Source organism: Eptesicus fuscus, chromosome 16, assembly GCF_027574615.1.
Source record: "Eptesicus fuscus isolate TK198812 chromosome 16, DD_ASM_mEF_20220401, whole genome shotgun sequence".
Classification (NCBI taxonomy): Eukaryota; Metazoa; Chordata; class Mammalia; order Chiroptera; family Vespertilionidae; genus Eptesicus; species Eptesicus fuscus.
In genome coordinates, this window is record NC_072488.1 from 19,512,137 (window position 1) to 19,537,873 (window position 25,737).

A 25,737-nucleotide genomic window follows, 5' to 3' on the forward strand; every position below is an offset into this window, starting at 1 on the left:
ATTAAAAAGTTATTTATTTAATAGACAATTCATCCAAATTTTATAACTTATTTAATCTTCCCTCACTCACTTACTCCTTCCTTTCTGCAACTTACCATCATCAGGGCCAAGGGGGACAAGTTCCAAAAGCTGACACTGTCTTTGGCCCTTTCCATCTCTTTCTGTACTTTCTTCCTAGTGCTACAGGTACTTGATGTGCTCACCTGAAAGGAAGCAGTATGAGTCAATACATACTATACAAATTAATATTATTCTATAAATTTATTTTTAAAAACTTCTTATTTAGTAGAGACTACGTATAAAGAGTAGATGTTGTATATACCAGAAGCAGAGAGAGGCGATCCTTTGAAACTGTGGAGACTTTTAATCCTGAGCTGATATTTCATCCCACACAGGAGCATGATATTTAAGAATTACTAACAAATACAATAAAAAAATAGATCTTGATGGCAAATGTTATTTTTCAGGAATGAACCCAACAACTCCAGAAACAGAAGAAAACCTCAAGCCTTGCCTCACAGCCGATATCCAGTCTAAGGGCCATGTGCCATCTGGTGTGTGGAGGCAGCCGAAGGATGGGAAAGAATGGGGCGAGGAATATGTCACAAAAGACCACCCAGATAAACTCAAGGAAGTTGGCCAGGGCAGACATGGTTCCTTGGAAAATGTTTTATGTGAAACTTCTTTAGCTGGTAAGCCCCAAGGGGGAATGCAGGCTGAAATTTTAAAGAACACGATGACCTGAGGGCTAGAATCCTTGTCATTTAGATTCAGTGGACATATGAGACCACCTAGTATGTAGTTTCCTTTTCGGATGAACTAGCCGAAGCCTTATAGAGGTCACAATGGCCAGCTGGGACTACCACCTTGATTCTGGGTATCCACTCATTTAAAAAAATATTTTTTACTGCCTGGTCAATGTGGCTCAGGGGTTGAACCAGGAGGCCATAGTTCGATACCCAGTCAGGGCACATGCCTGGGTTTCAGGCTTGATCCTCAGTAGGGGACTTGCAAGAGGCAGCCAATTGATTCTCTCTCATCATTGATGTTTCTTTCTGTCTCTCCCTCTCCCTTCCTCTCTGAAATTAATACAAATATATTTTGAAATATATTTTTTATTGATTTTTTTTAAGGGAGGAGGAGAGAGAAAAAAACCTTCTTGCACTATGAACCATAACCTCCTGGTTCATGGGTCAAAGCTCAACCACCTAGCCACACCAGCTGGGCAATGTTGAGTATCTCTTCATATGCTATTGCTGTCAATATCTTTGTATTGCTTTCTAACGTTTGATAGGGTTTTGGGGAGAAGTGGTTAACAATTCCTTCCTTGATTTGTTTTTAAAGCTAAAAGACAAACTGTGGCTCTGGAACTGCTTGAATCAGAAAGAAAATATGTCATTAACATCTCTCTGATCCTGAAGATCAAGGCAACATTCCAGGGGTCAGACGGAAAGAGGAATTCCAAAGAGAGAAGGTATCCATGTATTCATTGCCTTTGCTTTTCAGATTGATTAAGATTTAAGGTAAGTGTTTATTGTTTCTACTTTGGTAATTCTGGGACCTGTAGAGTTCCAGAAATAGTCTTTGAAAAGAGAATATGCAGCGACAGGAAGTAACCTCTGGTTTTCTAAGCTTCTTCGGAAGCCTCCATGTGTACTTTAAATAGATCAGCTGAATGAGATACAGAACAGAATGAGAGCATTCCTTTTCCCTATTGGTGCCTTTCCCCATGCAAAACTGAAAATAAATTTATTAACATTAACTACATTTCCTATAAAAATTGTAAGCTTTCAGCACTTTCTACCCCTGTGGGAAAGTGAGCAGGGTGTGAAAATAACACACACCATAACTACAATCTGGCACTCAAACCTGAGGTTGTCACGTCTTCTCAAGCCTACAAAATAAAACTTCAGATTTCCCCTAGAAAAAAGCACAGTGCTCAAAAGTCTCTTCAGCCTGTTTCAAGGCATCCCTGCCCCTCACTGGAAGGGCAGAGAAGCCTGAGTGGGGCTGTTGCTCTTTGTTGGAGGATCACAGAAGTTGGGGTTCTTGGCTTTTTCTGGTCTGATTCATCCAGATAGAGCCACAGCCTCAGGATCAGTCTTGTATGAACATTTTGGGGGTGGGGTGGGGCAAAGTCAGCTCCATAGGATTGCCAATTAGCCTTACAAGCTGAACTTCAGGGCCACATCCACCAAGAACTCAAGTTGTATGCTGGAGGTCACCACCAGATGGCACATATTTTTCTTTTTAATTTAAATTCCTTATTGTTTAAAGTATTACATATGTCTCCTTTTTCCCCCATTGACCTCCACCCAGCCACTCCCACCCCCCAGCACATGCCCTTACCCCCTCTACTATCTGTGTCCACTGGTTATGCTTATATGCATGAATAAAAGTCCTTTGGTTGATCTCTTATCCCCCACCCCCACCTTACCTTCCCTCTGAGATTTGACGGTCTATTCGATGCTTCCGTCTCTGGATCTATTTCTGTTCATCAGTTTATGTTGTTCTTTATATTCCACAAATGAGTGAGATCATATGATATTTATCTTTCTCTGATTAGCTTATTTTGCTTAGCATAATGCTCTCCAGATCCATCCATGCTGTTTCAAGTGGTAAGAGTTCTTTCTTTTTTATAGCAGCATAGTATTCCATTGTGTAAATGTACCACAGTTGTTAATCCATTCATCTGCTGATGAGCACTTAGGCTATTTCCAAATCTTAGCTATTGTAAATTATGCTATGAACATAGGGGTGTAAATACCTTTCTGATTTCTTGGGATATAGTCCTAGAAGTGGGATTACTGGGTCAAATGGGAGTTCCATTTTTAATTTTCTGAGGAAAGTCCATACTGTTTTCCACAGTGGTTACACCAGTCTTGCATTCTCATCAGTAGTGCATGAGGGTTCCTTTTTCTCCACATCATCGCCAGCACTTGTCGTTTGTTGATGACAGCCATTCTGACAGGTGTTAGATGGTACCTCATTGTTGTTTTGATTTGCATCTCTCAGATGATTAGTGACCTTGAGCATGTTTTCATATGTCTCTTGGCCTTCTGTGTGTCCTCTTTCAAAAAGTGTCTATTTAGGTCCTTTGCCTATTTTTTTGATTGGATTGTTTATCTTCCTTTTGTTAAGTTGCATGAGTTCCCTGTAAATTTTGGAGATTAAACCCTTATTGGAGATAATATTAGCAAATATGTTCTCCCATGCAGTGGTCTTCCTTGTTGTTTTGTTGATGGTTTCTTTTGCTGTCAGAAGCTTATTTTGATGTAGTACCATCTGTTTATTTTTCTCCTTAGTTTCCATTGTCCTAGGAGCTGTATTGGTAAAGATATTGCTATGACATACGTCTGATATTTTGCTGGCTATGGATTCTTCTAAGATTTTTATGGTTCCCCATCTTACGTTTAAGTCCTTTATCCATTTTGAGTTTATTTTTGTGTATGATTAAGTTGGTAGTCTAGTTTCATTTTTTTGCATGTCCAACACCATTTATTGAAGAGACTGTCTTGACTCCATTGTATGGTCTTTTTTTTTTTAAATATATTTTATTGATTTTAGAGAGGAGAGGGAGAGAAACATCAATGATGAGAGAGAATCTTTGATTGGCTGCCTCCTGCATGCCCCCTCCTGGGGATCGAGCCCATAACCCAGGCATGTGCCTTTGACCAGAATTGAACCTGGGACCCTTCAGTCCGCAGGCTAACTGACGCTCTATCCACTGAGCCAAACCAGCTAGGGCTCCATTGTATGCTCTCGCCTCCTTTGTCAAATATTAATTGAGCATAATGGCTTGGGTCAATTTTTGGGTTCTCTGTTCTGTTCCATTTGTCTATATGTCTGTTTTTGTGCCAGTACCAGGAAGTTTTGAGAACAGTAGCTTTGAAATATATCTTGCTATCTGGTATTGTGATCTCTCCAACTTTGTTCTTTTTTCTCCAGATTGCTGCAGCTATTTGGGGTCTTTTTTTTAAATTTCATATGAAGTTTTGGAGAATTTGTTCTAGGTCTATGAAATATGCCGTTGGTATTTTAATGGGGATTATATTGAATCTATAGATTGCTTTGGGTAGTATGAACATTTTAATGATGTTGATTCTACCAATCCATGAACACGGTATATTCTTCCATTTGTTTATGTCTTCCTCTATCTCTTTTTTCAATATCCTGTAGTTTTCCAAGTACAACTCTTTTACATCCTTAGTTTATTCCTAGGTATCTTAATTTTTTTTGTTGCAATGGTAAATGGGATTTTTTTGTTGTTTCTCTTTCTGTGAGTTCATTATTGGTGTATAAAAAAGCCATAGATTTGGGGTATTAACTTTGTTTCCTGCTACATTGCCAAGTTCATTTATTAAGTCTATTAGTTTTTTATGGAGTCTTCATGGTTTTCTATGTACAATATCATGCCATCTGCGAATAAAATGGCACATATTTAATTATCAAATTTGGTTATATCCAGCTGGGAAAGTTCAGGAGTTATTTGGGCTAATACTGGATTGGCAAGAGCTAAGTTATCAATTTGAAACTATAATTGGATTTCCCTTGATTGATTTTAGTTTATTTCCCTCATTATTTAAGTACTGGACTGTGAGAGTTGAAGTAACTTTGGAGGCTTTCAAAAGAATATGCTAACTACTCATGTTGACATAATTTCACTTCTAGTAAGGAACAGAAATAAAGTTGAGCACTTAATACTTGCTGTTATGAAAAAGTTGCTTCTGGGAGTCAGGTCTGGGTTGTACAAAACAGTGAAGTAGGGTCAGTATGTTTTGCCTTCTTTCTTCCTCTGTTCTTCATCTCTTGGCTCACTTCCTCCACATTACTCCCCGATTTCAAATGTCTTTATTAAATTAAAAAACTCTTTTTAAGGCCTGTTTTCAGTATTTGGTACCGAACCCACTGCAGGTCGTTGCTCTTCATGTAGCTTATGTGTTTCCGTGATACTTGATGGGAGCATTCGCCTTCTCTGGCCCCACCTTGAAATCTCAACTGTTGTCCCAGTGACAGTCCAGGCAGCATCCTGGACTCCAACCAAGTTACCAGCTCTCCAACTCTGCAAGCACACTGGCCACAGTATAGCAGAAGGCAGTGTTCTCAAAAGAGGAGGAGGGAGTCAGAGAGGGAGGGAAAAAGAGGAGAGAATGAGATGAGGCAGAGCAGAAGAGAGTCCCAGCGAGGCCAGGAGAGGAGAAAAAGAAAAAGATAATCCAATACAAGACAGATTACATAACCTATATAGACACCCATCCCATAGTCAGATCTCATCACCATGCCCGAATACCTTTCAGTGTCACACCAGCAATATTACCCAAAGTCACTGGTAGCCTCTCGGTGGGGAGAAACTCACATCTAGCTCTCTTGCTGGTGCAGCATTACATTCTTTCAGTTCAATCAGTTGTGCTTTCTTCCATCAGCTTTATGGTCTTCTCTCAGTCCAGCTGTCCCTGGGCCACCCTCCGAATCTCTCTGCTCTGGACAGGGATTACTTAGATCTTCCAAGTCCACTGTACCAGCCTTAGAGCTCAGATCAGGAGGCCTCTCCTACTGAGCTTCTGGATCAGTTGGCCTCGCATATGTGGAGACTGGTGGCCCAGCAGGTGGAGGGGTGGCAGAGAGAAGTGGAAGGAATCCTTGTAACATAGTTCAATATACAACAGTATAGGAGCAATCAGGAAAGGGGTCTTTTTATATCCTGAGGATATTTGTTGTCAGGTCTACAAATTTTTCTTTCTTTTCTTTTTTTGAAAATATATTTTTATTGATTTTAGAGAGGAAGTGAGAGGGAGAAAGAGATAGAAACATCAATGATGAGAGAGAATCATCGATCAGCTGCCTCCCACAGGCCCCTCACTGGAGATAGAGCCCGCAACCCTGGCATGTGCCCTTGACCAGAATCGAAACCGGGACTCTTCAGTCCGCAGGTTGACTCTCTATCCATCAAACCAAATCGTCTAGGGCCAAACTTTTATTTCTTAATCCTAAATGTATACCTGTGACTCAGAATATTTTGAATAACTGGGAAAATGGGACCTACTGCACATATTCTTATAGGGTCTTTTCTTCTCCACACCTGTTTTGTGTGATCCTGTCTCTCTTCTGTTTCAAGCCTCTTCCCTGGCTCTTTACGGTACCTTGTCCAGCAGCACCTAGATTTGCTTCATGCTCTGCAGGAAAGGGTCCTGAAATGGCCACGCCAAGGAGTCCTTGGAGATTTATTCCTGAAATTAACAAATGATGAGGTAAGTTTTTTTTTAATTCTTTATAAATTTGAATTATATTCATCTGTGTCTCCCTCGTCTACTTCTCTTAATAGAGAATCTAAAATCAGTGAATTTCAGAATTAAAGGAACTGCTTAGATCTGGTCTAACCTCCTCATTCTATAGATAATAAAATAAAGTTCAGAGAACTTAAGACTTTGCTAAACCCACCCAGCTAGCTGTGACTAGAACCCAAGTTTCCTCACTTTCAGTTTATCACTTTCCACTGTACTATAACTGCTGCCATTGAACATGCACGTGTATGTACATATATATTTGTGTATCAATATATGCATGTACATATAAATCCATACATATAAAATAAATATGTGAAGGTTTGTATATAGGTATGTACTTTCACTTACAATTTCATTCCTTAGAGATTTGAAAAAATGTGATGGGCAGCTATTTGTCTGGAATGTTTTTTGTTTTCACTTGGAGAGGGTCTTAAGTTTCAAATTTCTATGTGGATCTACAAATTAAATATGATCCAGGTTAGAAGTTGCAAACTCAAGTGCCTACAAAGTTAGGCAGTGATATAAATGAATAGAAGTAAGCTGAGTTTAATACAATATGAACTGTTGGGAAGTAAGTTTAAGTGCAGCACATATGCTTTTCTACAAGAAATAGCTACTCACCTTTATCCAATTATTATGCAGGGGGAAAAAGACTCGAGTTGCCAGATCTGATATTTTAAGAGCAGATGGAAATCCAGAATTTTGTGTGAAATTTTCTTCTTAAAAACACCATGTGGGATAATTAAAACTGGTCTGCAAGCCAGATTTTGCCTGCAGTCAACCTCTATATATCAAGGATTGTGGATAATAATACAAAGTTTACAAATTGTCTAGTTGTATAGATTTGATTTTTTTCCATATCACTTGTACTCATTTGCATTTGGTATGCTTTCTTGGGCTGAGAATTGTTATTTCTGTAGGAATATAACTTTGAAAGCTGAGAATTGTTTTCCTGGAGGTATATTGCATAAGTGAACATGCAATTAGTGGGAAAAAGTTGAGAACTACTGGTCTAGCCACTATGAAGTGGGTTGGACAAAGTTTCTCATTTGGATGTAGATGAGTGAAATTAAAAGTAATTTTAGGAGACTGGATGAAAGAAGGTGAAGGAATTAGCCAAAGAACATATATGCATAGCCTATGAACACAGTGTGGTTAGGGCCAGAGGCAGGAGTGGGACGGGCTGGGTGGAGGTGGGTAAAGGAGGGGTAGAATGGGAGACAACTGTAATAATGTCAACAATAAAAAATAAAAATAATTTAAAAAATAACTTTAAAACAAAATATGCATTTTTGTCATTAAGCAATTTAAAATACTTTTTCAACTTAAGTAATTCCTCTTCTCTGCCTTGGTTTATCATTTCACTTTCTCTCATTCAAGTAGGAATATTGAGTTTTGGTTCCCAAGTCCATAGGGATATCTACCTTAAAACCAAAAACATTTTTTTAAAAAGATGAATAAAAAACAAAAACATATTAATGAACATATTAAATGAATAAGTAAGCTAAATCTCTGCAAAGTGCTTCTTTTTGATATATATGAGTCTATAAAAAAAGTTATCATTCCTGTTTTCAGGTTCTTACCATGCATTTTTGTATTTGTTTTCAAGAATAATTTCTTGGATTATTATGTTGCCTATCTGAGGGACCTGCCTGAATGCATCTCTTTGGTTCATGTTGTTGTTCTGAAGGAGGTAAGTTCACTCTACCTGTGCACTGCCCTTTGGTTACATGTGTACTATAGGATGCTGCTCATCCTCCCAGGAAATACAGCAAATGCACTCTGAGCTTGTCCTCCAGGTTGGGAATGGCTTGAACAGAGCCACTGATACTCCTCCCTGGGGTTAAAGAAGCCCACTCAAGGATCAATACCATTGCTTTGGTCCTTGCCCTGCCTTACTGACCCTCTGTTCCATTGCACTGGAAGTTAGGCAAAGTAAACAGGTTTTCTAAGCTATAGCCTGCATGCTGTATGAGGGTTTTTGTTTTGTTTTTAGGCTTAGACAATATGAATCTGAACTTATATAATCTAAATATTAAACTTAAGTCATTCGGTAAGTTTCTAAGATTATAAAGCAATTCTAGTCATGTAGCTTTAAGAATTTCTAATGTAGCCCTAGCTGGTTTGGCTCAGTGGATAGAGTGTCAGCCTTCAGACTGAAGGGTCCCAGGTTCGATTCCGCCCAGGGTTGCGGGCACAATCCCTAGGAGGGGGTGTGCAGGAGTCAGGCAATCAATGATTCCCTATCATCAATGATGTTTCTATCTCCCTCTCCCTTCTTCTCTTTGAAATCAATAAAAATATATTTTAAAAAAGAATTGCTAATGTACTAGTAATGCTATATTAGGTGCTCAACATACACATATAAGTATATAACAATTCTAGTTATTTTAGATTAATAGGAAGAAACCATAACAGAAGCCCTGAAGTTAAGAGTTAATCAAGTTTCATAAGAGGTGAGGTCTTAATTTTCTATATTACCTTACTACTCCCAAACCAGTATAATGCCTACCACGTGTCAGTACTCAGAAAATATTTGAGAAAGGGAAAGGAAAGGAAGGGAAGAAGTATGGATAAAGTCCAACATGTTTCCTGCTGCCAAGCCAGCTGGCCAGTTTCTAATCATATCCCTTTACCCACGCTCATGTGACTCCAATCCACCCCCAGTGTTTATTAGCAAACCATTGTAATGATTACTTGTTGGAGAACTTTAATGAATTCATTCAAGTTAAATATAATTTTGTTTATTTGTTAATCCTCACCTGAGGATATTTTTCCATTGGTGTTTAGAGAGTGGAAGGAAGGGGGAGAGACAGAGAGGAAAACATTGATGAGAGAGAAACACATTGATTGGTTGCCTCCCATACGCACCCTGACTGGGACTGGGGATCAAGAATGCAAGTGAGGTACGTGCCCTTGACCGGAATTGAACCCGGGACCCTTCAATCTACAGGCGACACTCTATCCTCTGAGCCGAAACAGCTAGTACTTAAATATAATTTATTAAATGCCCACTTTTGTGTAGTGCTGTGCTGGGGGTGGGATGGAAGGGGTAGTTTGGAAAGTTGGGTGGATTCAAAAGAAGTATATGATACCCTCCCTGCTAGAGAAGAGTTGTCTCCTCGAGCATGTCCTTGAACAAGTGACCTATCCAATAAGATCAATACTTTATCTCACTCTAGAGGAAGAAAATGCTCTGGGAGTAAACCTTTTCTATTTTGCTGGGACTGACACTGGGGTTTGCAGCCAGAGCTGGAGGGACATTGAAGAATGGTTCTATCTTTCTTTCATTCAGGGTGATGAAGAGATTAAATCTGACATCTATACACTGTTTTTTCATATAGTCCAGCGCATCCCTGAATATCTGATACATCTGCAGGTAGGCATGTCTGCGCAAGCTCCCGAAGTGATTTTCAGGCTAAACTCTTGTTTTTGGGTTTCAAGAAACACTGTCAGGGATCAGGAAGGAATAATTAATATTTGTAAGAAGTATTTAAATACCTTAAGGTTGTTGATTTCCCCATCCCCACCTTGTGGTATGAGCTAAAATCTCAATCTCAAAACGTGCTTGGTTCATGATGCCTGCTTTTGATGTTCTATCTTCATTTACCAGCAATCTCCACCTCTGCTGATCCAGGATCTTTCTATAGCAGCTCCTGCTAGACTCTGAGTACCTATTCAGTCCATTCTACCTTGATTCTATAGCCATCTAAATATGTCCCCTAATCCCCACTCCCCCACCCTACCCACAGTGCCTAAGAACTATCTATGTATCCTGCCTACGTAACTCTACTTTTTTTTGGCTTGATTCCAAGGTTCACCGTACATTGCTTCTGTCTTATGTCACAGAAGAAGTATGAAGAAACTGATGAACTGACTTCTTCACACCCTTTTCCCACAGGACTTGTCCACCTTGAAGGAAGTAGAGTTGAGAGAGAGGCTCACCAACACCCTTACCAGTCCCTCTTCCTATCACCCATTGTCCTGGTTTATTTGCTGACTGATCTAAGTAATTCAACAAAGCATCTTAGAAATGTTTGGGATTTATCTCAGATAGAAGTAGCCCAGTATCAATAACAAAAGACCTTCTATTGTATGTGGCTTTTTATCTTAAAACCATTTTCTCACAATAATTATTTTCTTTAATCCTTTCAACAGTCTCATGAAATAGGTATCATTATTACCACTTCTTAGATAAGGAAATGGAGAGCCAAAGAACTTAAATAACTTGCCCAGTTAACACACCTAATAGATGAAAAAATTTAGAACCAAAACCCAGGTCTTGCAAGGAGTATGATAAATAAGAGCCCCAGTTCTATTGGCTGACTTGAGTTCAGATCATGTCTCTGCAACTAACTAGATGTGTAACCTAATGAAGACTAGTTGACTTTGCTATATACCCTGATTCCCTTGTTAAATGAAAATGATAATGGTACCTATCTAATGAGGCTATGGTAAAAACTAAATGAGAAATTATATGTGCAGGCTTAGAGTTTGGCAGTAGGAAGTACTCAATAAATGTTAGCTCTTCCAAATTCAAGTTGCATGAATGTTCCACGACAGCACAGTAGGCAATGTAATAGGAGCAGCCACCAAGCCAGCCTTGATCATAAACATCGCTCCTCTTCCAGAGTGCCGTGGTATTTCACATTTTCACCATTGCTCTGACTCCTATGAGTTTTATAAATATTGCTTTTTCAACAGTAATTGTTAAAACGGCTCCATTACCTCAAGAGATCCAATTAAAAGATCCAACTTTTCAGATGGAATTATCCTATGTTCACATCCAACTCAAACAGGAGCAATAGTGAGTTTTTTTCCTTTGGTGTGATGGACAAAGAAAACAGCAAGTTTGACTTTTCAGCTTATAATTAGATTGGCCATATGTATTGTTGTTTTTAGTAAATGGCTACCAAACTCTCACAGCACATCAAGGCAAGGTACAGAAGAAACAAAACAATTTTTCATTCTAATTATGCACTGCTGCTTCTTTTCCTTCATCCAGAACGTCCTGAAGTTCACAGAGCAGGAACACCCTGACTATTACCTACTTCTGGTGTGTGTTCAGCGCCTTCGAGTGTTTATCTCACACTACACCCTGCTGTTTCAATGCAATGAGGATTTGCTTATTCAGAAACGGAAAAAGCTCAAGAAGTAAGGTTCTGATGGTGCAGTCTAGAGGGTTGATCAAAGGCTTCTGAGAACAGGATAGAAACAATGTGGGTGTCTGTAACAAGTTACCATATTATATGTTAAGTGACTAAAATGCAGTGACAGGAAGTAGAAGAGAGAAGGGGAGGGAAGAGAGGTAGCAAAAAAGGCTAGAATACGTAGGCACCTACTATCTGGTGGAAATTAGGAAAATAGGCATGTTCAGTCTAATGCCTATACAGACCCCCCCTTATCTCTTGCTGACTACCACAAATAGTTGTTCCCCTAAACCTGCCAGGTTTAAAACTACAGTTTAAAGGCCAGCATGTGGTTTCTTCATCAATTCAACAGAGATTTATTGAGCACCTATTTGTGTTTATCAGGTACTGCTCTATACAGAATATACTGCAATAAAAAATACAGACAAAAATCTTTGCCACATGGAACTTACTTTCTAGACCTGGACATCCAGCTAATAAATAAGTTAGATGCTGATAAGTGCTATGGATAAAAATAAAACCAAGTAAGGGAGGGGATGGTGGTTGAATAGATGTCATGCTAAGAAGGAACAGGAAGATTAGGGAGAATCAGGGCTTCAGAGAGAATACAAGCAACCAATAGCAGAGCTTCCTAATGATCTAGATTTCCTTCAACCTCATCACATCTCAATAAGGAAAACTGAGTCTGTGGGTACTTTCAGACAAGAAAAAGGTGCTATCTTCCAAGCCATGGCTCCTCTAATGGAGGACATCTCCCTATACCATCCCTTTCCTACTCAATTCAGCCAATTAATCAGCATCATTACTCTTGCCTAATATCCAGCTTGTACCCTATTATGTAAGCAATCCAGTATGTAGAGGGCCCTGGAGAGAGAACTTTACAGCTGAGCTTCATCTGAGAAACATTGTTTCCCTATCTTTCTTGACATTACCTGCGTGTTCTGAGAGCCAGTTTCCCACTGTGTACTCTGAGATTACTTCCATTCTATTAGGTCATCCATGGCGAAGCTGTATAAAGGGCTGGCTTCCCAGTGTGCCAATGCTGGGCAAGATGCTTCCCCCACTGCAGGCCCTGAGGCGGTCCGTGACAGTGGGATCCACTCAGAAGAGATGCTGCAACCCTACTCTTCTGCTCCAAGTTCTGGCCCTGCTATCACGTAAGCACCTGTTGCTGTGGAGAGCTTAATGACAATGCCTTGGGGTCCCAGGTGGTCTGTGTGGGGTAGCTGGCCAGCCTGGATTAGGAGTATGACCAACAGAACTCCTCCCTCCCTCTTGCCCCATCAAGCCTCTATGTGACAGGCAAGCAGCTGACCCAATGTTTGCATCCTAGAGGAAGGCACGAAGAATGCTAAGGGGCAGGCCTAGAGGCTTGAGGTTACTCCCAACAACCTGACTGCGGGTAACCATCCTCTATACCTACAGCATAGGTCTCTGGGTCTGAACAATGATAGTACGAAAGGAGTGCCACAAGAAGACAGGAAGGCATTTTACAACCCCTCAGAAGAATGGGAACCCACTGAAGGTCTCCAAAACAGAGTGGAGGGAAAGAGAATCCCAGTCAGGGGTCAATGAAAAAGTCTGGGCTCTGAGTTTAAGAAATTGGTCTGAGCCCTATTTGGTTCAGTGGATAGAGCATCGGCCTGCGGACCGAAGGGTCCCAGGTTTGATTCCAGTCAAGGACACATTCCTGGGTTGCGGGCTCGATCTCCAGGAAGCGGCATGCAGGAGGCAGCCAATCAATGATTCCCTCTCATCATGGATGCTTCTCTCTCTCTCCCTCTCCCTTCCTCTCTGAAATTAGTAAAAATTTTATCTATATCTATATCTATATAAAAACAGGTCTGAGGGGATCCAGAAAGAATATTGTTCAGCCTTTCCCAATTCTCCTTGAAGCTTTCTCAGAAAGTGACTACATAAGCCCTTCCTCACGTACCATAGCTTCTCGGAAAGCTGTTCTGAGCAGTGGGTGGATGTGACAGCCTTTCAAGGTCTCTGCATACAACCTTCTACCACACTAGGCTGAATTCTCATTCTGCAACCTTCTTGGTGATCTTTAAAGTAACGATTAGACTATTTATATACCTGGAACTCATTTTACTGCTGAAAGATAAGGATAAAGTCAACTTGGCTACCTTTGGAACCAGGACATCCGGAAGGAGAAGGAAAACCAAAACTCAACATTCCAAATCCCCACTTTACCAAATAGAGGCAATTCTATAGATAATTTCTGCTTTGGGTTTTATTCTTTTCAAAAATATATATATATATATTTACTGATTTGCAGAGAGGAAAGGAGAGACAGAAATATCAATGATGAGAGAGAATCATTGATCTTCTGCCTCCTGCATGTTCCCCACCGGGGATAGAGCCCGCAACCCGCGCTTGTGCCCTTGACCAGTTATCGAACCCAGGACCCCTCAGTATGCAGAGCAAAACCAGCTAGGGCAAGAGCGGAGAGGAAAGAGTTACCTTGGGGCCCTGACACGTGGTGCGGGGGTTCAGGGCTTCGAAGTGGGGAGTGATGAGCATCCTTGGCCCACCAGCCATCTCCCCGCCGTGCCTCCGTGCTCAGGCGGATACTTCCTTTTCACTCTCCTGCGTGCAGGGGCCAGGGCTCCTGGGGGCTTGGCAGGTAACACCTACAGGTGCTTGGGAGGGGCAGCGAGGAGAGCTGGCCGTTTTGCACCTCAGCGGCGTCAGGCTTCGCGTTGCCCCCGGCCTGCGCTGCTCGGCGAGAGGCCCACGCTAACCGTCAGCACGCCTCTCTTGTACCGTTTCCCCTTTAAAGGCATTTGATGCCCCCCATGAAGAAAAGCCAACAGCAGCAAAGCCTGATGGACGGCATGCAGCCCGGGAAGCCCGGCGACTGGGAGATGGAGGGCCGGAAGCACGAGAGGCCCGAGAGCCTCCTGGCGCCGGCGCAGTTCTGCCCCGCCGAGCAGGACGTGAAGGCGCTCTCGGGGCCCCTGCAGTCCATCCCGGAGATGGACTTCGAGCCTTCGCCCGCCGAGCCCTCGCTGGGGAACGTGGAGCGCTCCCTGCGCGCCCCGGCCGAGCTGCTGCCCGACGCCCGCGGCTTCGCGCCCTCGGCCTACGAGGAGTTCGAGTATGGCGGCGAGATCTTCGCGCTGCCCGCGCCCTACGACGAGGAGCCCTTCCAGGCGCCGGCCCTCTTCGAGAACTGCTCGCCCGCCTCCTCCGAGTCCAGCCTGGACATCTGCTTCCTGCGGCCCGTCAGCTTCGCCATGGAGGCCGAGCGGCCGGAGCACGCGCTGCAGCCGCTGCCCAAGAGCGCCACGTCGCCGGCGAGCAGCAGCGGCGCCTACAAGCTGGAGGCGGCGGCGCAGGCGCACGGCAAGGCCAAGCCGCTGAGCCGCTCGCTCAAGGAGTTCCCGCGCACGCCGCCCGCCGAGGGCGTGGCCCCGCGCCTCTACAGCACGCGCAGCAGCAGCGGCGGCCGCGCGCCGCTCAAGGCCGAGCGCGCCGCGCAGGCGCACGGCTCGGCCGCCGCCGCCGCCGCCGCCGCCGCTGCCGCCGCCTCCCGCGGCGCGCCCAGGACCTACTTCCCCCAGCAGAGGTCCCAAAGCGAAAAGCAGACCTATTTGGAAGTAAGGAGGGTAAAGTAAAACCGAACCCCAACCCGGGCCTAGATGATGTCCAGGGAGCAGCCTGGCCTCACCTGCAGCGTTGCGGGGGCCTCGCCAGGTGGGGAGCGGCCGGCTGGGCGAGTCCCAACGGCCTATGAAGGCAGATGCTGGGGGTCCAGGCTTGTCCTGACCTCAGTTGCCCTCAAAGGAGCCTGTTAGCGTCCGTCCTGCACTTGGCACCGAGACGCAACTGGCATGCCATACATGCATATTATGTATGACGGCAAAGAGATCTGCAAGACATAGAGTCTTCTGACACCTGCTTACACCGTCACCCCCACACCCACTGAAGAAGTGAGGGGCCTCCTCTGCCTTCCTGCACAAGCTGTAGCGCCTCAGGGTGCTTCCCTTTCAAAGCATTGCAGCCAAGTCCCCGCCTGTCTGTTTCTTCCTTTGTGGGTTAGGCACACACACGCCTCCTTGTTTAAAGGTTCAAAATATCCAACACTGACACCTCACTCGACTCCCTGACCCGTGCCAGCTTGTGTGTAGCTGGGGAAGACACGAGTTGCCCTGCCTCACTGTGGACTCCCTGCAAAGTCCATGGCAAAGACAAGTTGATTTCCTTTTGACTGGAAGCAGGTGTCACGTGACTTTGCAGGCTCCAGTGGGACGGAGGCAACACAAAATAGTCAAGGAAGCACTGATTCACCAGCTGGCCTCCAGGTCAATGTTTAGTATTTTGATATCTGACCTTGGTCTGAAGGTTTTGGGACATTTAAAGAGGTCAGACCCTAGTCATTAGTGTTCTGTCTCTTAAGAAAGAAAGACAGTATGCTTTTTGCAAAGAACACCTGACTAGGTGTCAGGAGATCTGTGTTCTAGTCCTGACTCCGCTGCCAAATAGCTGTGTGCTTCTGGTCAAGTCGCTTGGCTTCTCTGTGCCTCCAGTTTTCACATCCGTAAAAATAAGACAATATATACCTTTCCTACCTCACAGTGCTGTTGTGAGGATCAGGCCAAATAAGATAAACTTTGTCAATATGCTTTTCAAAGCATGGAATGCTACACAAGTGCAAGATATTATCAAGATCATGATTCCACAGAAAGATTTTCCTTCAACTATTAATAGACTTAGTTTCTAAATAGTCCCTAAAAGCCCACTTCTCAAAATGTGGTTCTTGGGCCAGGAATGAATGCATTACCTATCTGGGAGCTTGTTATAAATGCAGAATGTGGGCCCCATCCCAGACTTACTGAATCAGAATCTGCATTTTAGCAAGATTCCTAGATGATTCATATAAACATTAAGTGCAGCTGGGCAGGAGCATACCTTACACCACTGCTTTTCAAAATCTAAGTGTGCATAGATCCAGAGATTCTGGTTCAGAAATTCTGGGTGGGGCTTAGGGATCTATCTACACTAATAAAAGAGAAAGATGCAAATCGGCCGTACTTCCACAATGACAACCAGCCAATCAGGAGTGAGTATGCAAATTAACCCAACAAAGATGTCAGGTTAATTTGCATACACAGGTGCCAAGCTGCCAGGGGTGGGGTGGCGCCAAGAGGCCTGGGTCCCGGGAATGGGCACCAAGCCCACAGCCTCCCAGGACCATCACCGCCCAGGGAGGCGAGGGCGACGGCGCCACACCACGCCTGCAAGCTCCCAGGACCATTGCCATCTCCCAGGACCATCGCCAGCCCCAGGAGGCAAGGGAGGCCATGCAGCTTGACAGCAGAGAGCAGGGCCTGCTTGGCCATTGCCAGGGCAACCTGGGAGCAGGCAAGCGCGGCCCGCAGGCTGCACCCAGCAGGGCCTGCTTGCCCATCGCCGTGGTGTGGAGCAGGCAGGCCCCACAGAGAGCAGAGAACCATGGAAAGTGGGCCTAAGCCATCAGTAGGACATTCCCTGGGGGCTCCCGGAATGGAGAGGGTACAGGTCCGGCTGAGGGACCCACCCTCCATGCACGAATTTTGAGCACCGGGCCTCTAGTATTTTAAATAAAGGCCCCAGTTGATCCTGTAGCCCCAGGACCACACTTTGAGAAACACCACACTAACCCATCAAGATGTTGGTCTCCATGGTTTAGTTTTGAATCTTAGTAGAACATCAGAGAATCTCTAGATCTGCTACTGCAATCCCAAGTTAAGGTCTCAAATTCAAACCCATATGTTTCTTGGAAAAAAAAAAAAAATTCGTCCCTGATCTTTGCTTCTCTATCAGCAAGCAGTTATCCATCTAATTCATGAAATTTTCAGGGTGGTTTTTGTTTTGACTTCTTGGGTTCAAAACAAATAAATTAAGCATCTATTTTTGTTTGCTTTAAATTGCAGTCACCTTTAAGTAAATATTTTGTTCCAATGGAACATAAATATATATGCATATCTATTTTATTTAGCACATCTCACAGTTAAAAAGAAACTAGAGAGTTCACAAAAGATAGAGCCTTAATTTTACTTTACATTCCAAATTCCATGAACTAAGAATTGTAAAAACTGTATTAAAGGCATATGTGCAGGTTGGAAATATTAATTGATATTTACTTTTAAACAGATGTGACCTCTTAAAAACTCCCTCTTTTATGTCTAAAATGAAGAGTTAGGAAAAATAGTTTAAAACTAGTATTAGAATCAAACAGCTTTCTTATTTTGTAGAAAGAGAAACCTACCCAGACCTGTGAGGGTCCTACATCTGGTTTCCCAGCAAGGTAGTATTTGGGCCAGAAGAAGTTAATCTCTATACTCTTTAAACATTTGCCAATTTCCTTTATTTCCTGGTGTTTAATTGTTGTTATATCATACAGGATTACGATATAGACTCTAGACTCTTTGCCTTGATACATAGAAAATACTTCTACACTCAGCAGAAAATATTCTCTTTTCAACTACTAATTTCTTAATTAGCTTAGGTGTGCTGTAGTTGGAATAGGGTACCCACCATTAGTCTTTGGGGGTGGAAGAGGAAAGTGACCGAGCTAAAAAAAAAAAAAATGTCCCACAGTCAGGGTAGATGTTAACTATGGAACAGACTGAAAAAAAAATCCCTCTTTTGTGTTTTCAGGAGATGCATTTAGAAGACACCACCAGATTCTGTCCAAAGGAAGAAAGAGAAAGTGAACAAACATCTTTCAGCGATCAAAACCCCAGGCAAGACCAGAAAGGGGGCTTTCGCAGCTCCTTCCGCAAGCTCTTTAAAAAGAAGTGAGTAGCCCTTAGACAAGACAGCATTGTAACTCATTTCCCTTTGGGCTAAGTCTTGAGGTTTTAAAAGTAATAAGTATGGAGTAGCCTGGTTTCACACAACTGCTTCAAGCTCAGTGCCTGCTCCCAGTAGCCACAATTCATGCAGGTGAAGATGTTTCTCGTTGCAATCTCCTAGAGTGAAAGCAAACTCAGCTCTGTCCTCTGCCTCTTCTATCTTTTAGCCCTACTTCCTTGTTCCCAAAGTCATGTGTCCTGAGCGGAGTGAGCAGAGGAGGTCCCCTGGGAAATGAGCTGGTGACAATGAAATTCCTTTTAGACTGGGAGGAGGGGGATCCACTATGGGAGTTGGGTGCAATGGAAAGTTTCCTAAGGCATCTCAGCACTTCTGCCTGTAGGGCCCTATCGTACTGTTTATTGGGACTTACAGTGTCTTCCCTATCTGAAACGATTGAATACGTTTGGCTTGGGCCTTAATTAAAAAAATCACTGTAATGGAGTTTCCACACTCCATAGGAGGCAAAAACAAGCCATTTCCCTTCGCTGGTCCGTCTTTTAGGCCAGCACTTACCATCACTATCTTACATACTGGGAGACAGTGGTCTGATCCCAGCATGAAATGTAAGGAACATGCTATGTCTAGTCCAGCCATTGCACACCTGAGAAACTGTAGTCTCTATTTCCACTGGTCCTCAGGCCTCCTTCACTCTTCCTTAGAGAGATTTTTCCCTGCTGCTTAGTTTTTCTTGGTGGAGGAGGTTCTTGCAGTCAGTTTGAAACAGTAAGTCTTCATATTTTAGTGGGTGGAAAAGTTAACGGCATTATTGCTGCCTTTGGAGAGTTTCTAATAAATGGGGAAGCACAGGAAAATCACGTTCCTGGCTGATTTAAATAATGAATTATCTTGATGAAAGAATTGGGGGCAGGCCTGGAGTGAGGGCTTCTTTTGTGTGACAGTTTGTCTAATTCTTCTCCCTTGGGGAGGGTGGTACTGAGATCAGTGGGTCTCTGCTGGTCCTCACCTGTTGTTACTGGAAGAAGGGGAAATGGGCAGAGACAGAACCATGACTCAGTCAGAAATAGCCCTACTCTGCAAAGTCCCCTTTCAGTTTCGCTAAGGCAGCCCCAGGCACACATGCATGACTTTTGCCGGATCCCCTTGATTTAGGGTGAGGAGTTAAGAATTGTATTTCTCTTTAGGATCACAGACTTAGTGCCTACTTGCGTCAAGTGTGGCAAGGGTGGTGAAACCCGGAGGCAGACAACTCGCCTGCCTGACCTTGGGATTTAGGTTCCTAAATCCTTCTAAGGACTCCAAAGTCCTAAGGGCACTGCTTGAACCTTTGTCCTTGTAACCACAGTATTCCCAAGATACACAGCCACTTTTTGCCCGCTGCCATTTATAATGACTGGGTACTGTCTGTTGGAAAGCAATGAGCCCTGGACCCACCTCTGGTTTCTTTACCAATTGCCATGTTTTGGAGAGATGGAAGAAAATGCTGTGCAGTTACCTGAGGCAGAGGGAATGGATTTGTCCTGTCTGCGTCCAGGGGGCAGAACTAGGAGCAACGTGTGAGAGGAAGAACTTTCTGAAAGTGCAACTGCCTAGACCTGGAGCTGGCAGCCTGGTGAGGGAGTGGTTCTCTTTAGTAGAAGGTAGATGACCCTGGTCAGCGACGTTATGACAAGGATTCCCACCCCGGGGAGAGATTGTCCAGGAGAGTCACCTGAGTCGTGTCTAGTGCTGTAGTTTGACTACACTACCTGTAGTCTGACTTCGTTGTGGGTCAATCTGCATAGTCACATCTTTTTAACATCTGACACAAGTAATTAATGTGGCCTTGGGACCCATAATTTTAAAGACTCACCGTGTGGAAGACCCGATTTTACCTTTCTATAGCCCCTTGACAGCCCTCACTACAATGCTGAGGACTTGCTGTGTGGACTCTTCAAATTCATGTTGGTTAATTGCTTCCAGTCATCTTGCAGCTTTTGGGGATCCTTCTTAGAGAGCCAAATGGATTCCCTTGCACCTCTTATCTTTTCTCTTATATCAGTCCCTCCTGCATCAATCATATTGCTGCCACCATACCTTGTGTTTAAATTTTGAAGCGTTATACGAATGGCCACACAGATGGCTGCTTCCTCTGGCAGGCTTTCCTGGCTTTTTACATCTGGTGTCGGACTGCGAGCACCACCAGTTTGCTGCTTGCTTATCGCCTTATGTCCAGGGTACCACAATGAGCACTTTGGGGGTTTGGTCTGGGATCAAGAAACAGCTTGAGTGACTTTTCCTGAGTACTTCCCTCCAAAAACCACGGGAAGTTTGCTTCATTATGCTGAGGTAAAGAGGAATGACAAGGAAGCCCCAGTGTAGCATGGAAAGGCTCTTAGCTGAGAACACACCCTCCTTCTCATCAAGTAGGCCTTCTTTCTTGTATGCATGTGCTTTGTGAGACCTTTGTGTAGGAATCATGAAAGACATCGTCACGGGTGCTATGTAGAAGCTTTATGTAGAAGTTGTTACGGACGACTCTGAAGTTAGGCCTGTGGACAGGCCGATGGAGGAACCGGAAAGAGACTCAGGTCATTCTCCTCCCATGTTGTTGGGAGGTCATTTTGGCAGCAAGCCCTGTGACTAGGAAGTGGTTTACCCTGGGGCCTGGAACCATGCCAGAGCCTGGCCTCAGAGGTCCAGAATGGAGCAGTGCCAGAAAAGCCGCCTGTGAGTCACAGCTGGGGCTCACTGCCTGCCTACCCTACGGCCCTCTGGAGGCTCATTCCTGTCTACACTGACACACTTTTTGTATCCATAGGGGCTTGTTTGGCTGGTGGCCCCACACACCCAGAATGCTGCTTCGGGATGAAGCTAGGCATGGAGCCAGATGCCACAGAAAACCTGGGAAAGGGTTCTCTTCCCTCTGAGGCTGGGAGGGCCGGATGCTCATACCCACAAGGATTCAAAAGGGAGAGTCAAGTTGACATCTTTAAAAAAAAAATCCTGAAAAATACCCAAGGCACTTGGGGAAAAGAATGATCCTCTGTTTCTATCTCAGGCACATCTGTCCTGGGTAGATAGACACCAGGTCGTATGTCTCTGAAAGCTGGCCAGAATTAATCAGAAGAAAGACCACATATCTTAACGTTTGAAAAGGTTAAGTGAATTCAGAGTTTTAAGTGAGGAGTCTTAGAAGCCAGGAGCAGAAACCTAGTGTGATAGGCTGATGCTGGACTGAATTCTTAACCCCCTCGTTTGAGAGGATGGGAGGCAAACTCTCCCATTCTAGAAGGATCTATATGGAGGTTGTCAAAGACTTGACTGTAGACTATCCTGAAGTCTCAGGCAAATGTTACTTCATGTTTGTATATAAATCTTGCACTCATGTTAATAAGAATTCTTGGTTTGGGGTGTGATATAGGGAAAGAGGATTATGTAAGACAGTTTAAGGAATACAAATGCTTTTCCTTTTTATCCTCAAATCTGGGAGCAGTGGAAGATAAACAATACGACTTCCAAATAACTAATTCTACTTCTTCTCCCATTCTAGTCTTCTTTCGCATTTTATAACTTACATACCTCAGAGTAGCTCCTTCCCAGTCATTACCCTCCCTCCACCAATCACATCAAAATATTTCTAGCCTCTGAATCACACACAGAGAGAGTAGTTCTGCAGGGCCCCATATAATTGAGTATCAGTGAATCCTCTTCTTTTGGTGTCTTATCAGCTGTTCATGCATACATCCAGCCTTGGCTGTGGGACAGACCACGTAATAGAATACAGGACTACTAAAGAATCAATTGATAATTTTACCCTCACCTTCTTCTTTACCTCCTAAAGCCTATCTCAAGTCCTTTCCACGTTCATACTTAGTTTGGGGTTCTTTCTCATTTCCCATTTTATTTCCCTATATAACTTTAACATGGAAGGAGATAGTTGAAGGGATGACATTGTAGATTACTCAAACCTTATTGTGTTTATCAATATGTCATTTGAAATCAATCCGCAAGTTAAGGATCTTTAGTGTACTAGGTTCTGTTTAGCACAAAAGAAGTAAAAGGAATAGTTGTAGTCCATTAAGAGCTTACAGCCCAAATGTAAGGGTAACCTAGCTGCAAGGTTTAAAGATAGTAAGCACTCAGCAAACGTGTAATAAGCAAAAGCTCATTTGTCAGTCACCTTGTTGATTACTAGGAGACATGCCCCTTACTTCTCCAGGGATGTGCCTCCTAAAGCTTTCAAAGTGGACAGTCTTTCCAATCAGAAAACCAGCCCTTCTTAGGTCAGAGGGTTCTGTGCACCAGATTCCACTCCCTCTCCCCTTCCCCAGCTCCAAACTTTCAAGGTTTATTTGTAGCAAATTTAACTTGGACGGTTAGGTGTCAGAATGTACTGGCAGCGTTGAACCTTTACCCAGCAAGTGTTTGCCTGCCTGTGTCTTCAGTGCCTGCTCAAATCTGCCCTGCACTCACCTGCCATGGCTCCAGGAGCTCAAAAGCCATTTTCTCATTTATAGAGAAAGGGAGTAAAAGCAAATACTCAGGCCCTTTCTCCTCAGTCTGCAGGTGATTTCCAAGTAATTTAGGTCAATATTACTTCAGAGCCTAACAGCACACCTTGGGAAGAGTCCAGCTGTCGAAGTGGCCACACACCATGTACGCAGTAGAGAGGTCAGTTAAAACTGCCTTTAAAAGGATGAAAAAATGAGCTTTTAGTCATGGCTACAGTGGATGCTAGATTTTTAAAAGGATTAGCAAGTTAGCCATTAGTTAATTAATAGTTAATGTCAAGAAGCACAGAGAAATTCACATACCTGGAGACGCACAAAGGTTGTTTATGAGAAGAGCAGTTAAAAAAGAAAAAAACTAAGCTGAGTTCGTGGACTTTGAAAACTAGACAGGGCGATTTTGGCATTTGTTTCAGAAATGGGAACGCATCTGGTGAAGATTTCTGTGGTCCTTGGGGCTGGTGGTGACATCAAAGCTTTCCCATTTCCAGGTAAACACTAAATAGTTGCATGTTGGAACCATCAAATATGACATGTTGGGTTTTGGAGAGATCAGATGTAGCCAAGGGGAAATGTGAGGTAGAGATTGCAAGTTTTGACTAATGACTTTCTGATGAGAAGCTGCCACGTAGGGGAACAATTCAGAAAAAACACACCAGCCAGATTCAAATCTTGCTTCCTACTTTCTGTCCCTAAAACTTATAGGCATTCCCTAGTCTTGTGGGTAACAGACGATATGGGGAGAAGAATGAAATGGTCAATATCTTCCTAACATTTTGGACACAACTGTACTTATCAGGGATGACTTGAATTGGAGGCAGGTGGGAGTTCTGAGAGGAGAGAGAAGGCCAGGAGTTCTGTGAGGGTGGGCTTGTGGAGGCTGTTTCAAGGGAGAATTGCAAGGGGGCTCCTGGAAAGGAAGAGGACTTTCACCCCACCCGGATATCATCTTATCTGATGACTGCCCAGATGCACTTGGGTTGAGAGATAGAATAGTTTTTCTTTAATGCACTGGGATGTAGCAGGAAAGTGCTCCTTACAGACCAGAGGTAGAAAGCATGCTGGGCGGCTGTGGCTTCATCTGTGATACCAACTATCAGGGTGAAAAGTAAAAATACCTAGTCAGTCATCAGGTTTCCAGACATTTGGATTTTATTCTTTGTGTGGATCTAACTATCTTCCTTTAATAAAGTAAAAAGGATGTTTGAATTCTGCCCAGCAATTTCAGTAAATGATAGTCATAATTAACTGACCTAATAACAGTGAGGACTCCTAGTACACCAATGGCAGGGAAAGGAGTTATTCTTCTCTGTGGGTAGTGGAAGCATGCCTGACTCTGCCTCCACATATGGAGAACTTGTTTAGTTGTGTAGGAGCTTTGGACAAAGAACTTCATGTCTAACATCACTTTCATACATCCTACCTGAGGTCTTTAAGATATTGGTTTCTAGTCGCTGGGATAGTTTTACCTATTCTAGCTCAGAGTTTAGGCTAGCCAAAGGGCCCCAGCCTAGCTTATCAGAGGTATTTCCAGAAAGCCTCCTCCCTCCAGGGACTTCTGACATGAACAAACTGGAGAAGGTACAGAGCTGGAATGGATTGCCCAACTGGCTTAACCAAGATAAAGGAAGAATGCACCCTGGACTGGGGACTCAATTGGACTGATCTGAGTTGTTGACTATTGATTGGGCTTGGTCTCCTTCGTGGTGGTTGAGATTACAGAGTCTCCTCAATCTGATTACTGTACCAATTTCTGCATCCTACCAAATGTAGCATATGTGTGTGGTTGGTTTCAATAAATCTTTCATTCAAAAATGAAAACCAGTAAAAGCAAGAGTTTGTAATGTAATGCCCAAGTTCAGTAAAGACCCTTGATAACCTTGGTTGAGAACAATGAATTCCATCCATTTTAATTTAAGGGCCTTACTTGTTTGTGGAGTAGTTACTTGGTTGAATCAAAAAATAGGATTTCTTGAATTTTCTGAGCTTTGTTCCCCTTTTACAGTGTTATTACACAATATCTTACACTGACATACACAGTTGTTACAATTGTCCCCATAAAGCATTAGAAAGATATTCTCTTTATGTTCCCTATAAATCTTAGTTACACATGTCCTGAGTCATGAAATTCAGGGGAAGTAAATATTATTCCAGGTCTAGGAGGTAACTGTTTTACAAATGCAAAACAATTTGGATAGATAAAATATTTGAGAACAATTAAAACCAAATCAACCTGTACTTTATCTGTGTGCTGAGATTTTAGGTCCAGTGGATCAGAATACAGGGAAAAAACTAATGAGAATCCCTCAATGGATCCTTCACCCACCAAACAAGATTTCTTCAGAAACCGACTTGCTCTTGCAAATGACCTTGACCAAGGAACAGCTGTGTAAAACATACTTAAAGTTGTATTGTCAAGTGGTAAGATGAGGATCAAAAGCTTGTATATATTTGTGTAGGAAAAATATATATATTGGTGTATAAATCCCTGAGGAAAACTAATATAAATACTTACATATGAAACTAAATCAGCATACAAACAAGACATTGAAGAGATGAAGATTAGTCTATGGTTGAGAACTGGCTTTTTGAACCTCAACACTTGGGGAAAGGGAAATGAAGACTTTTCACAGTATTATAAAAAAACACACACAATGAATGTGGAGGAAAATAAACGTTTGTAAGATCACAACTTCCACCTTGAAGTCATTGTCCTAGTATGACATTAGCTTGTTCACATTTAACATGGATATGCATTTTATGCTTCCTAGACATTTGGCTTATAATTCATCCCAGTGTTCTTAGGCTCCACGGCAGTACCTAACATTCCTTAAGGCAAAGGAATCAATTAACAGGATTTATTTTACATGTTGCAATTCTTGGGTTGTGGAGATTTTATACCATGATACAAAAGACACATTGATCTCCAAACAGGAAGAGAACCTTATGAGTAGTATTTCTGGTGTTCTATGGTTATGAAAATCAGTAGAGGAAACAAGGATT

General features: G+C 43.0%; 1 protein-coding gene and 1 long non-coding RNA gene across 2 annotated transcripts in view; one reads left to right on the top strand and one right to left on the bottom strand.

Annotated features, from left to right (window-relative positions):
• Positions 1-25,420, top strand: part of ARHGEF33 (Rho guanine nucleotide exchange factor 33) — a 43,202-nt gene extending 17,782 nt beyond the window's left edge. Inside the window, exons 8-17 of the mRNA XM_054728457.1 lie at positions 468-692; positions 1,345-1,474; positions 6,116-6,248; positions 7,894-7,977; positions 9,580-9,663; positions 11,290-11,438; positions 12,427-12,591; positions 14,226-15,054; positions 18,089-18,228; positions 24,998-25,420. Of these exons, the coding sequence (XP_054584432.1) occupies positions 468-692; positions 1,345-1,474; positions 6,116-6,248; positions 7,894-7,977; positions 9,580-9,663; positions 11,290-11,438; positions 12,427-12,591; positions 14,226-15,054; positions 18,089-18,228; positions 24,998-25,127 (2,069 nt within the window). The 3' untranslated portion in view covers positions 25,128-25,420. The remainder of the gene's footprint in view (positions 1-467; positions 693-1,344; positions 1,475-6,115; positions 6,249-7,893; positions 7,978-9,579; positions 9,664-11,289; positions 11,439-12,426; positions 12,592-14,225; positions 15,055-18,088; positions 18,229-24,997) is intronic.
• On the bottom strand, positions 66-14,776 carry LOC114230285 (uncharacterized). The gene is made up of 3 exons (XR_003616169.2): positions 13,907-14,776; positions 6,080-6,227; positions 66-203 (listed from the first exon to the last, which is right to left on the bottom strand). It is a non-coding gene; the product is annotated as an uncharacterized LOC114230285 (long non-coding RNA).
• Positions 25,421-25,737: the final 317 nt, after the last annotated feature.